An 11,768-nucleotide genomic window follows, 5' to 3' on the forward strand; every position below is an offset into this window, starting at 1 on the left:
CTGTGCAGAACAGCCGAGCAGCCCACACCAATGAAAACGGCCAAGTATTTCCTGCCTACTGGCATACAGCTAAGGAGAAGTTCGACAACGCCTTGAGCCTCCACACCACTGCCAAAGACACCACCAGTACCTACTGGAAGAACAGCAGTTGCGTGTACCTTAGTCCCACCCCTTCTTTCTACTGTTGATGGATTTGTGGTAGGCCACAGGAGAGCTATTATTATAACAAATGTGGAGGACACTACCAGGAAGGAAATAAAGAACGCAACTGATGCATGTAATCACAGGCAGAGTGCTCTCTAGATAAGGCTTTCGCTGCATTAGGAAAAAAATGCAGAGGAGAACAACAAAAGTTTGGCCCAACCTATGCCCCATGCCCATGATCCCAAAGCTCATTCAGCCTCTGCTGCTGACTGTGGCCAAGTTCCCCTGAACTACTGGAATACACTACTGTTATATTTGTCTCTTACTCAGGGAATGAGGAAAAAAAAAATGGGAAATACTTACTTAGAATTACAGAGCTGTTAAAACTGTTTACATCAGGCTTAGAAAAACCATCTCCAATTACAAATGCATTTGCATGTAAAAATATAGCAATGCATTTAAGCTAGCAGCACAATAAGCTAGGAGCTATTATGATGGTAAATCCAGCACAGGTCACTGCAAGGTTATTTTCTCCCTGCTGATGAGATTAGTGGCCATTCAGTAATGGGTGCCTCATGAAAGTATTGCTTGCAGTATAAACATCCATCCACTACAAACACACATTAGCATGGCCACCTGCTGCCTGATCATAACAACTTGCCATCACCACAGCCTTACTGGAAATGAGACTGGAAGTATTGCTGCAGATCCTCTACCCCTTAAAAATTGGGAAAAAAAAAAGTAAAACAAAACTCACAACACATAAGAGAGGTAAACTGGAAATTCAAAAATTCTTATAGGGACTTCAAACAATGCAGAACACCTGTAGATTTTTTTTACAACCCTCCAGCCAAAGGCAAAGGTTACACAACAAAACAATACTCATGTGAAATACATCTCCCCAAACACCAATGCGTAAACTGAGTCTCACAGGCAACACAAGCCTCTAAGCTAGGTCACATCTATAGAAAATCAAACAGCTGCCATGGAGACCAACAGGCAGAGCAAACAGGACATGGCCTACACCACACTACCATGACAACAAGGCTGAAGGGAATACCAGTGTCAAGTACCACCATCAGGTTCTTGAAGCTTTAAAAGTAAAGCCAGAACACTCATTTTGCTCAGGATCATGGAAACAAACACCACTCCAAGCTGCTTACTATTAGGGCCTGCTAAAGCAACGCTAATTCAGTTTAAGACTCCTCATGCCAGCTTGAGCTAGGAGCACTGCAAGATGCAAGCCCTGCAGGGAGAGCACGCTGTTCCATCTTCTGTTTACGTTCTGCCTTGCAGAGGTGATTCCTATCTTTGCCAAAACAGGAGCCAGGAAGGGAGGAACATTAAAGTAGATTATAAGAGAAAGATTAAGAGCCTTAGGATACTAGAACAGGCTCGTGGAAAAGAACAACTTTGAAGTCCTGGGGATGAAGGGGTCACCATCATTATTTTGCATTTTCACCCCACAACTACAATGTTATGTGACATAAAGTGAGCAACCATGACATCTGCAGTATTCAGGGAACTTAGACTTCATATGTCAGACTAAAAAGAGACAAAGAGTTTTTCACTGTTTACTTAATATTGTAAAAACAAAATAACTCTTTTTTCCTTTACTAGTCAAATGTGCAAATAAAGGGGGGGAGTATGTCAACATACTCAACAGCAAATAATGGATGTCAACAGCCTTAAAACAATTAATGCATGGTCAGGCTGATGAAGACAAGAGAAGTGAACATTCAAGTCAGAGCAGAGACTAAGTAGCCATGGAGAAAACAAGGTACTTCCATCAGTACGACTCAATCCTTTTGCAATAATCCTGCTATAGTCCTGGGCCTACTCAAAACAGCAAACGCCAATTGTGCAAAAGAAGCGAGAGCTATACCAAACACAAAGGTTTGCTTATCTCCTTTCCTAAGGCATGTCTGAAAAGAAACTGACCGCTGTTGGTGCAACCAGATCACCATCACCCTGACTGCACTGTTTCTTCCTACACTCCTGGACACCGTTTCAGCTTCCACCCACTGGCTGCTGTCTCAGGCGGTGCCCTGCCTGGGCCAGGGCCTCTCGCCTGTCCTCTGCCCGTACACAGGCAGGCCTAACAAAGCACCGCCTCAGCTCAGTGAGACAGTTCCACTCACCAAAGAGTGGAAACCACCAAAGTGACTACAGGCCTCACCGCTCTGCATCGACTTTTCTAGCTCTTTGGGCAGTTACAGATTCTAGGCAAGATGGAAAGAATGCAGGATACTGCACACATCACCAGGGCCCTGACAGATAGCCTGGTGTAGCAGCATGGCAGCTGTCTTGAAAGACAGCCCATACAATTACAGAATTTAATCAGCAGGAAGAATAAGAAACAAACTAGTTTTACAACAGGATCTCTTGATATGAAAGTTTCTCCCTAACACGTAAGCTTCCAGGATTTTATGGAGCACCCAAAATAAGCTTCTCACTTGGACATACAAAATCCTACTTTATCTTTACTTTTTGTGCAAAAGAGCAGTGCATTTTATCCTTGCTCTCTGGCATTTAGTGAGAAATTTATAAAAACTCCTTCTTATAAAGAAGGAGAATTGCATAATGCTTTCGCTCTCAGTATCTGAGCAAGATTCCACCAGCAGGCCATATGTAACACAATCTTTCAAAGTTGTAGTCATTCTGTCAGCTTGGTTTATAGCATCATCCCACCTTTCCCACATGGTAAAAGCTAACAAGATTCATTTTAGTAACAAAAGTCTTAAAAGCAAAAGTTTCTTCTTCCCACAGGAAGTCCTACAGACAGACACCACTGGCCCACTATCTGAAGCCAAAGCAACACCTGACAGCAGGGACCTGATCCACGAGTAGCACTGTAGGTGTTACAGCAAAATAAATAAATATGTAGGAATCTACCCAGACATCAGCAAGTTCAACATTTTCCTATAAATTACCTCCAGCTACATACTTGTCTCGGTAAACCTCTATTCATAACAGGGAGCTTCTTCCACTGACTCCAGCACAGAGAGCTCCCAGTTCTACTGACATTACCGTTTTCAGAACCTGCTTTGTTTCAGGTGAACTGATGTGGAATGAGTAGAAGGTTACCTTTGCTCAAAAATAACACACTCCATAGTTTTCACCTTTTCCCTGACTGTCAGAACTTGTTTCCATAATTTGTCTTAAGGCAACTATTTTGTAAGAACAGCTCCAAAATTGGATGGTTTTATTTTCTGCTGTTGGATTTCTCAGTATGCTGTTGCCATACAAGGTTTAGGCAAGCGGCCCACAGAATTGCATCTCAAAACTTTTGGAAAGAATATTGTCTTCCTGGAAAATATACAAACCATATTATACTACTACATAAAACATTTTATGGACTGCAAAACTGAAAAAAGTCCAAAAAACCTCTGGGAATAGCAGGGAGCATAAGTACTTTTGGCTGAACTGACTCAAAATACAAATAAAAATGCCTACTGCTGACTTCTAAGAAATCTGCAGTTCCCTTTCCTCTAGCTATTTATTCTGATTTTAATATTAAAATAAGCCATAATTTATGTCATCATAAGCTCTGTTTTAAAAACAGAAAGGGGGAGAGAGAGGGGGAGGAGTGGGAGAACTCACAAATAAGTTTTCCTGCATCCTCCACCCGCAACTGATTACACAACTCTCGCCCTGCTTCTTGTTCCTGTTCTTGATCATGACAATGCAAAGCTAGTCAGCTGGCAGACTGCAGGCCACATGAACCAAGAAGATATGTCTGTCTTAGTCACAACTGAGTTCAAGTGCCACAATGTGCTCTGAAGCCAGCCCACAACTTCAAAACAGCCTAGGACAGCTTAACCAGATGATTAACCACCTCAAAGCTCAAGCATCAGTAAGACTCGGGGTATCCCTTGGATATTTTAACAACCAGTCTTGAACAAGAAATCAGAGCTAACTCTAGCAAGTACAGTAAGACATTAGCTAACAAAAATGGTAATGAAGTGTTTTATTAAAAATGCAGAGGGGAAAAAAATGATATCAGGTTTTTTGGAGTATGCCATACATCTTTGTATGTACCAGAATCACAAAGGCATTGAGTTTTCCTCTTTACCCACAGCACAGAACTTCTCCAGGCTGACCAGTCCAGAAGTTGAACTGATTAGAGAGTGAGAAACAATGACGTATGTGGTCTGGAGAAGACAGACAGGAGAAGCAGCAGTGACAATGGCAGAAGACTAGAACAAAGGAGCAGCTGATACCTACCATGAATCATGACCAGCAGCTACACTGGCACCCCAAAATAAGCACTGCTTTGAAGCTTTATATAAAATTATAACACTAGATTATTACTAAAAATAAAGCTAACTTGATATCAAGTCTAGTCACAGCACAAAATTTACTTTTCACTCTGGTAAATGGAGACCCCATTGGTGATGCTGTGAGCACAGACCGTCTACTCAAAAAAAATTTTTTTTTTCAGAATCCTCTTTAAAAGGGCCAAAGATTTCACAGTCAACACACTGAACCACAAGTTTGCATGGTCAAACTTTCTTTTGCCTAAACAAAAGCCATGTGTGCATAAACAAAGCAAAGTAGAATCATGCCCACTGCTATCTATATGCAGTTTTCATTCTTGCAGACCAGTCTTCTCCCACTGCTTTTCCACAAAGTTCTGGCATATACCTCATTGTTGGAACTAAGCAAGGCCAAACGCACATAACTGAAAGCAGAAATGTCTCTTTGAAGATGACATTTTGAGACATTGTGAAACAGAGAAGCATGAAAAATTACTTAATGGATAATGTGTTACTGTCATCACTAGCAAACAGTTCTTTGAGCACACCCTGAAACTGCGGGACTAGGTGGGAGGAAGACAAGGAGGAGAGGCATTACACTGAGTCCTCTTGACTTTAAAAGACGGCTTACCATTGGAGACAGTCTAATTGGAGGAAGAGAAATTGTGAAAACAGGTAACTGGAAACAGCATTGTTATCCTTGATCTCAGTGGTACTTCATTCATTGGCTACTGTCACAGCACAATACACCAGCTGCAACTCTCTTGACACATAAAACATGCCAAGAAGATTACGAAGTAAATACTCTATTTGGAGGGGAGATGAAAGGTCAAACTTCACCCACTGCAAAACCAGACATTAAAAAAAAAAAAAAAAGAACACAAAACCACAAACCTCTAAGATAACGAAGTAAAGTTCTAGAACATGTGGAATCTGCCGATTCACAAATAGGAAATGAGGGAATTGCCCCCACAGCTGAGGTGAACAAAGTATAGTAGAGCCATAGGGGAAAGGTGGGAATGGGTCTGTTATGAGTGACAGAGATACAGAAAGACCAGCACTACTCAAGAGTGAAAATACAGAGGAAATATGGCATAAAAGGCAGGAACCGTCTGTTCCTGTTGCCTATGCATCTGAAATACGTAACATTCCACTCAGTGAGCCTCAAATTCAAGAATATATGAAATTCAGGGAAAATCTGGAAGTAACAACAGAAACAAATTACAGAAATATCTTTGAAGTTAAAAAAAAACCCCAAACAAACAAACAAAAAACCCCCAAATAAATATGAGCCATCCTAAGAAATTATTAAGGCCTGAAAAGCAACGCTATTAGAACTTGAAAGTTTTTAAGGTCTACCACTTTAAGTACTTATCTTTGGATCAGGGTGGAGAGGAAGTTAGGAGGGATGAATCTGGCACAAATCATACGCTTAATAACCGGGGTAATGGAGAAACTAAAAACAACTGAAAACAGCAGCTATATGTCGGTAAAGTTCTCAGAAGAGAGACTTGGATTAAGGTCTGGACTGGTTTGCTAAAGGGAAGGAGTAATCTTATCAATTGGTACTTTGAAAGTCAGATTGGGGAAAAATTATACACAAAACAAAATTACTTGTAGGAACAGTTCTGTTCGGCAGAAGAATGGATCAAATTATTTAATAGATTTAAAACAAAATAAACAAAAACCTTCTGATTCCCTCCAATGAATATTACATACACAATTAAAATAATTCTGCTGTTTATGTCAAATTATCTGGACTGCTGTGTCCCAGATAATACATCAGCCATAGGTGACATTAAACAACTAACGCAAAAATTGGACTGCCAAGCTGCTCTATGGGTGCATTTTAAACATGTTCACAGAAATCAGAGGCTCTCGCTCTGCTATCTTCCTTTAATCATCCATATACCCAAGGGTAATATCCACCCTCAATGCTGCTTTCATGACTTACTGTTGTTTATAATGCACTACCAGGGATGCCTAATCTTTATAGGTAAAGAAGCAAAATATTCTCTCTCAGGGAACACTGAATTATCATTATGCAAGTTTTCTTTTCTGTCTTTTAGTTCAGCAGAACTAGAAAGAGACAATTCATTTTAAGTACAGACAGAAAGGTTTCTGCAGGCTCATGGCTGCAACATTTCCCCATAGAAGTGGCTGTACCACAAGCCAGCAGCATGCCTTACACTCCCCCTGTAGCCAGACACACCTATGCACATGCTGTGTGAAGCCATTCTGTGCTCCAAGCATCACTGAGCTCCAAGATGACCAGAGCCTACACAGAGCTAGTATGTGTCAGGGAGTGATACTATTCTGTGGCTTACATACTCACAGTAAAAAATTATATAATCTTATCAATATAAACTGCATTCTCTCTCTTTTGAAGTGTTGACAAATCTTAACATTGACATAAATTATAACTTTTCATTACTCATAGTATTTATTCTTTTGCACATCTCTTAACTAGATATACTTAAAATCAATTCAAATTAAAGATCTTTCAGTTCTTCCACAGTCCAAGTCTCATTTAACAGATGCACTCGCCTGGTTACCTAGAAACTGCCAGCATCTCCACTCAGGTGCAAATCATTTGTATATTTCAACTACCTCCAGTGAAACAAAAATTTAGACAATTTCTATTTCTCAAACTGTCAACTCAGGCTTTTCACTTCTCCTCCCCGTCAGTTCCTCTGCTTCCCTTCTGCTCTCCACCTTCTCCAACGGCTGCTCCATACACTTCTCCCCAGGAAAATATAGGTCCAATGCAACAAGTAGCTCTGATCTAGTGATGACTCCTCAGTTTGACTGCCAGCTGTGGTCCCAAGAGAGGGTCCCATTTTCTCCACTCCAGCACAGCCCTGTCATGTTGCATTTTGCTGTAGAAGAATCCAGGAAGCTCCTTATACTTAAAGAGTCAGAGGAGCTTTAAAAAGAAACTGGAAACCAACAAAAGGATGTAACCTGTTACCTATCAGTTCTTTGTGGACTACAAAGCAGTATTTTGTAGTCAAAATATTATTAGAATAACTGTTCTTAGTTGCAGTAATTTCCCAGACTATTTCATCTTTGGTTTCTCAAGTACACTCCCAGTGTTGTAGCATCTATATTATGAGAAGTAATGAGGAAAATAAGTTAATAAAATTCATCCACGGAAATCACACCCTAATAACATTTTCTTTCTCCAGCAGCACAAGACCTAAATACGGAAACAGACTTGCTTTTAAATATTGAAACTGGTGTTGAAAACAAAAAGAATTTGCTTTGAAAGACAGCCCACCTTTTACCTGCTTATCAAAGAATGAATATTTTCATCTGTAGTTGTGCATGGAGCTCTAAAAGTGAACCCCCCTGAAGCCAGCTGGCATCCCAGGAAAATGCAAGAACATATGGCAAGTGTCCCAGTGATGTTAATACCAACTAGATGCTAGAATAAGTGTGCAAGACCAGGGCCTTCACTCTGAGAACGGAGCTAGAGGGGCAAGGGAAATGTAAAACACAGTCCGCAAGAAAAAAAATCTGACTTAGAACAAACCCCCCTTTTTTTTTTTACCAACAAGTTAAAAAGTTGTATCCTGGAATATAAGAGCACTGATAATCAGATCTGACAAGGGTAACAGACAGCGCTCCTGAGCCCAGTTCATTTTACTCAATGCAGATTCACCCACTTAAGGAAAGACAGTATCATGATCTTCAAGAGAGGGGGAAAAGTATGTAAAACACATTATTTCCTCAACTATTCCAAATCAAAGCTTTACAACTAGCAAGCAAGTAAGAACCTTTAGAACCGGGCAGACACACACACACAAAACCAACTTACCAAAAAAGGATCCGCAAAATGTTTGCGACCAGTAACACCAGGCAGACGTAGGTGGAAAAGCCCTCTGCATTCTGCGTCCGCCGGATGTCTCTGTACTGGGGAATGTAGGGCACCACGCCGCCGAACACCATGGCCCCCGCAGCACCCCACGACACCAGCTGGTGCATTGGGACCAGCAGCCACTCCAAGCCACCCGCCTCCATGACGGGGGGAAGCGGGGAGGCTGCCCCGAGGGCAGTCACGCTGAGGGATCGCCTTCCGCTGCGGTTCTCCGGCGGAGGTCGGCTTTAGCCACGCACGGGCTCCTGGATGAGATGCGGCACCATGACTGCGCCCTCTCTCGCAGGGCCAGGACCTGGTGAAGGGGAGGGGACGTGAGCCTGGCTCTGCCGCGGGCTGCTCCAGCCGCTCCCAGCCAGCCGCGGGCACTAGCGAACCTAAACCGCCGCCCTGCCACAGGCGACCCGCGGGCCGCCCCCGCTCCGCCACCCCAACCCGGCGCGACGCTCCCGCCCTCACACGGGCTCCCCCACAGGGGGAACCCCGGCTCTGGTACGGTCCGGGGGTGGCAGCCGCCCCAGCTCCGCCGCTGAGGAGACCTCCCGCCAACGGCCGGGGGCGCCAGGCTGAGGTGCAGGGGGCGGGCAGGGCACGGACACACGCCCCCTCCGCCGGCGGGCACCCCCGCCCGCCCCCCCGGCTGCCGGCTCGTTTCTTTGAGGAGGCCTCCCTCACCCGCCGGCGGTTGCCCGCCGCGCCCCGCTCATCCGGAGCCACGCGAACACGCGCGTCTGTCTGTCTGTCTGTCTCTCTGTCTGTCCGCCCGCCCCCCCACCTGCTCCCCGAGCTCCGGTCGCCGCCATCCCCCTCCGCCCGCCGCCGCTCCGCAACTGGGGGCACGGGCCGGCGGCAGCGGCGGGCCCCGGGCGGCCCGTGACGCCACGATGACCAGCTGCGCCCCCGCCAATGAGCGATAGGGCCGCCCCGCCGATTCCGCACGCGCGGCGCCGCCGGGTCCCAGCGCGCGCGGCCGCGGGGCTAGCGGAGGCGGCCCGTTGCTTTGCCGAGCCCCGAGGACCAGTCGCTGCCGGCGCCGTGTCACCGAGGAGGCTGCCCGCGGGCGGTACCGGCCCCGCCGCCGCTACTTGGGCCGTTACTGCCTGGCCGCCCCACTGGTGCGGCTCCCCGGGCACGCACAGGAAGGCGATCCGGCGGCGGCAGGCGGCCCGCCCGCCCCGGGAGGGTGAGGAGTGCTCAGCTGTCCCGGAAAAGAGGCGGCGCCGGCCGTACCTGCAGACCCTTCTCTCTCCGCTCGCTGTTCTCAGACGCTGTCGCGGAGCTTGCTGCCCTATCCCGGACTTCTTCCTTTTCCTTAAGAGTTACGAGAAACTGTCACGCTTCCTGAAAATTACATTTCAGTGGCTTTCAGAATTGCAGTCGGTCCTTAACTGTATGCCACGCGACTGTAATCGGCACATCGTCCTTATGAGAGAGGGGTTTTTTTCCCCACAATGATAAAAGGTGGCAGGGGAGGGAAAACGTGCGTCTTCTACCCAAAGTGATCAGCAAGTCTTTACTGCTGTTTGCGCTGGGCCAGCAGGAAGGACAAGGGCTGCACACAGATGCTACCAGGAGATGGATAGCATGGATGATAGCCGATCCTCAAATGGCTGCTTGAGGTGGTGGCAAACTAAAAAGGATGGCTCATCCATTTAGCCTTACAAGTGGCTGCACAACTGTGAAGCTTGTTCCTTGGGCTTCCCATAATACTTCCATAGCCGTGTTGCCTCCTTCCTTGTATGTGCTCCTGCTGCCCATCCCACAGTTGAGAAATGAGATGGGTTTTCCTGCAACTGAATGATGTATTCTTTTGTGTCGTATATCGGCAACTGTAAGGGTTTGTTGTGAGTCTTGAATGGAAAGGAAACTAATTAAAAATAGAAAGAAATGCTTGTTTTGGGGCTTCTGAAGCCTTTTGTTTACTTCCTGCATAGCAGCACTATACCCAACTGCAAACCGTTTCTGCCACCTGGCAGGTTTTTGCTGTGTACGTGCAGCACATCACTGAACCTGATGAACCTGCACATCACTGCAGAGTGTATTTTTTCAAAGACCATTTTTGGGGTACCATCACACAAACATCCAAAACACTCTCCTACGTAGATGAGGTGACCAGTGATAACATTAGGACTCACCTTTCCTGCAGGGAAGTAGTAGTTCTGCTACTTGAATGAAGCTCTACTTCATTCCACAGACCTGAAAGTTTGATTGTCAAAGTTAAAAATAGACAGTGGAAGTCTTTAATTCTGATTCTTGGATGAGGAGCCTGAAGTGCTTGATTTCAGAGCATCTAATGCATTCAGAGAGAGTATAGACTGCATATTTTGTATGCAGTTATGTATAAACTGCAAATTATGTATAAACTGCATAATTTAAAACACTTTATTATTGAATGGCTCATATTCCATGTATCACTTGTGCATTGTTATAATCATGCAGTTATGCCAACTTCTTTCCAAACTTTTATTGGGAGCCCTTGCCATATTATTTTTCCTTAAGCACAAAGATCTAAACAAGCCTCAGGCTGAAAATAAGAGTAGCCCAGATTAGGCAGCCAACTTTTGTTCATGTAGATACAAGTGTTTTGAGAAAACATTGAGAAATTACCTTGAGAAAATAGATATTTTGAAGTAATGGTTACCTACGTAGAAGAAACTGCCCAGGCTGACACCAGTTCTCCAGGTTAGCTTCCAGAATAATTCCAGGACACTTTTAAGTCTATGTGACAACAAATTTCATACAATATTAAGATTCTAAAGTACTCAACTGGAAACAGACAACTGCCTTAACTTAGGTTGTTTACCCTTACTTGAAATTGTAAGGGTGAAAATGCTGAATTACTACATGTTGCTGTGTGAATGTAGTTCAGTTTTGGTCACTGAAAAATGTCCTAGTTGTTTAGGAGTTAATCCATTGATGTGAGCTAAACTGACTAGTGATGCCAGGCACTGGGTGGGGGGAGGAACAACAGGTTGGCTTGAACACCTCAGGCTGAGCAGCTGCACAAAAGCTTGTGCCAGCACCATGGAGGGACCGTTCAGGTCTCAGAATATTCTAAGCAGCCAGGGGCAACTTTGGCAGTGGTGCCATCCAGAGGTGCTCACTGGCTCCAGCATAACATACAGCCCAGCACACAAAATATCCAACCACAATAGACCCAGCAAGACTCCAGTAGGAGAGTACCCTGGAGAAAATTTATCTAAAGCTTGGGAGATAACAGGTGTTTGAAGAGTCTTGCCTCCTCAAGGAAAAGTTCTGCAATCTGCAGGTCTGAGTGCAGCCCGATGAGAATGCTTAGCCTTGTGAGGCTTTACATCAAGCTAGTTTTCTTTGTTTGGTAGTTAGTAACTGAGAGGGAGCTCAAAGGAGTGCTTCCTTGGTGTAAAAGCAGAGCCTACCATAGAAACAGTACTACTTCACTGCCAGACAGCAATCCTCGTGTTTTTGAGTGAGGAGAAAAAGAACAGGTGCATTTATTTTTCCAC

General features: G+C 44.8%; 1 protein-coding gene across 2 annotated transcripts in view; it reads right to left on the reverse strand.

Moving 5' to 3' along the window:
- The window catches only part of SLC66A2 (solute carrier family 66 member 2), a 70,224-nt gene extending 61,027 nt beyond the window's left edge, over nucleotides 1-9,197 (reverse strand). For both annotated transcript variants that reach the window (XM_072853492.1, XM_072853491.1), the window contains exons 1-2: nucleotides 9,059-9,197; nucleotides 8,224-8,578 (exon numbers count right to left, since the gene is read on the reverse strand). In XM_072853492.1, the coding sequence (XP_072709593.1) occupies nucleotides 8,224-8,426 (203 nt within the window). In that variant the 5' untranslated portion in view covers nucleotides 8,427-8,578; nucleotides 9,059-9,197. The remainder of the gene's footprint in view (nucleotides 1-8,223; nucleotides 8,579-9,058) is intronic.
- Nucleotides 9,198-11,768: the final 2,571 nt, after the last annotated feature.

The sequence above is a fragment of the Ciconia boyciana genome, chromosome 2 (genome assembly GCF_034638445.1).
Source record: "Ciconia boyciana chromosome 2, ASM3463844v1, whole genome shotgun sequence".
Taxonomy (NCBI): Eukaryota; Metazoa; Chordata; class Aves; order Ciconiiformes; family Ciconiidae; genus Ciconia; species Ciconia boyciana.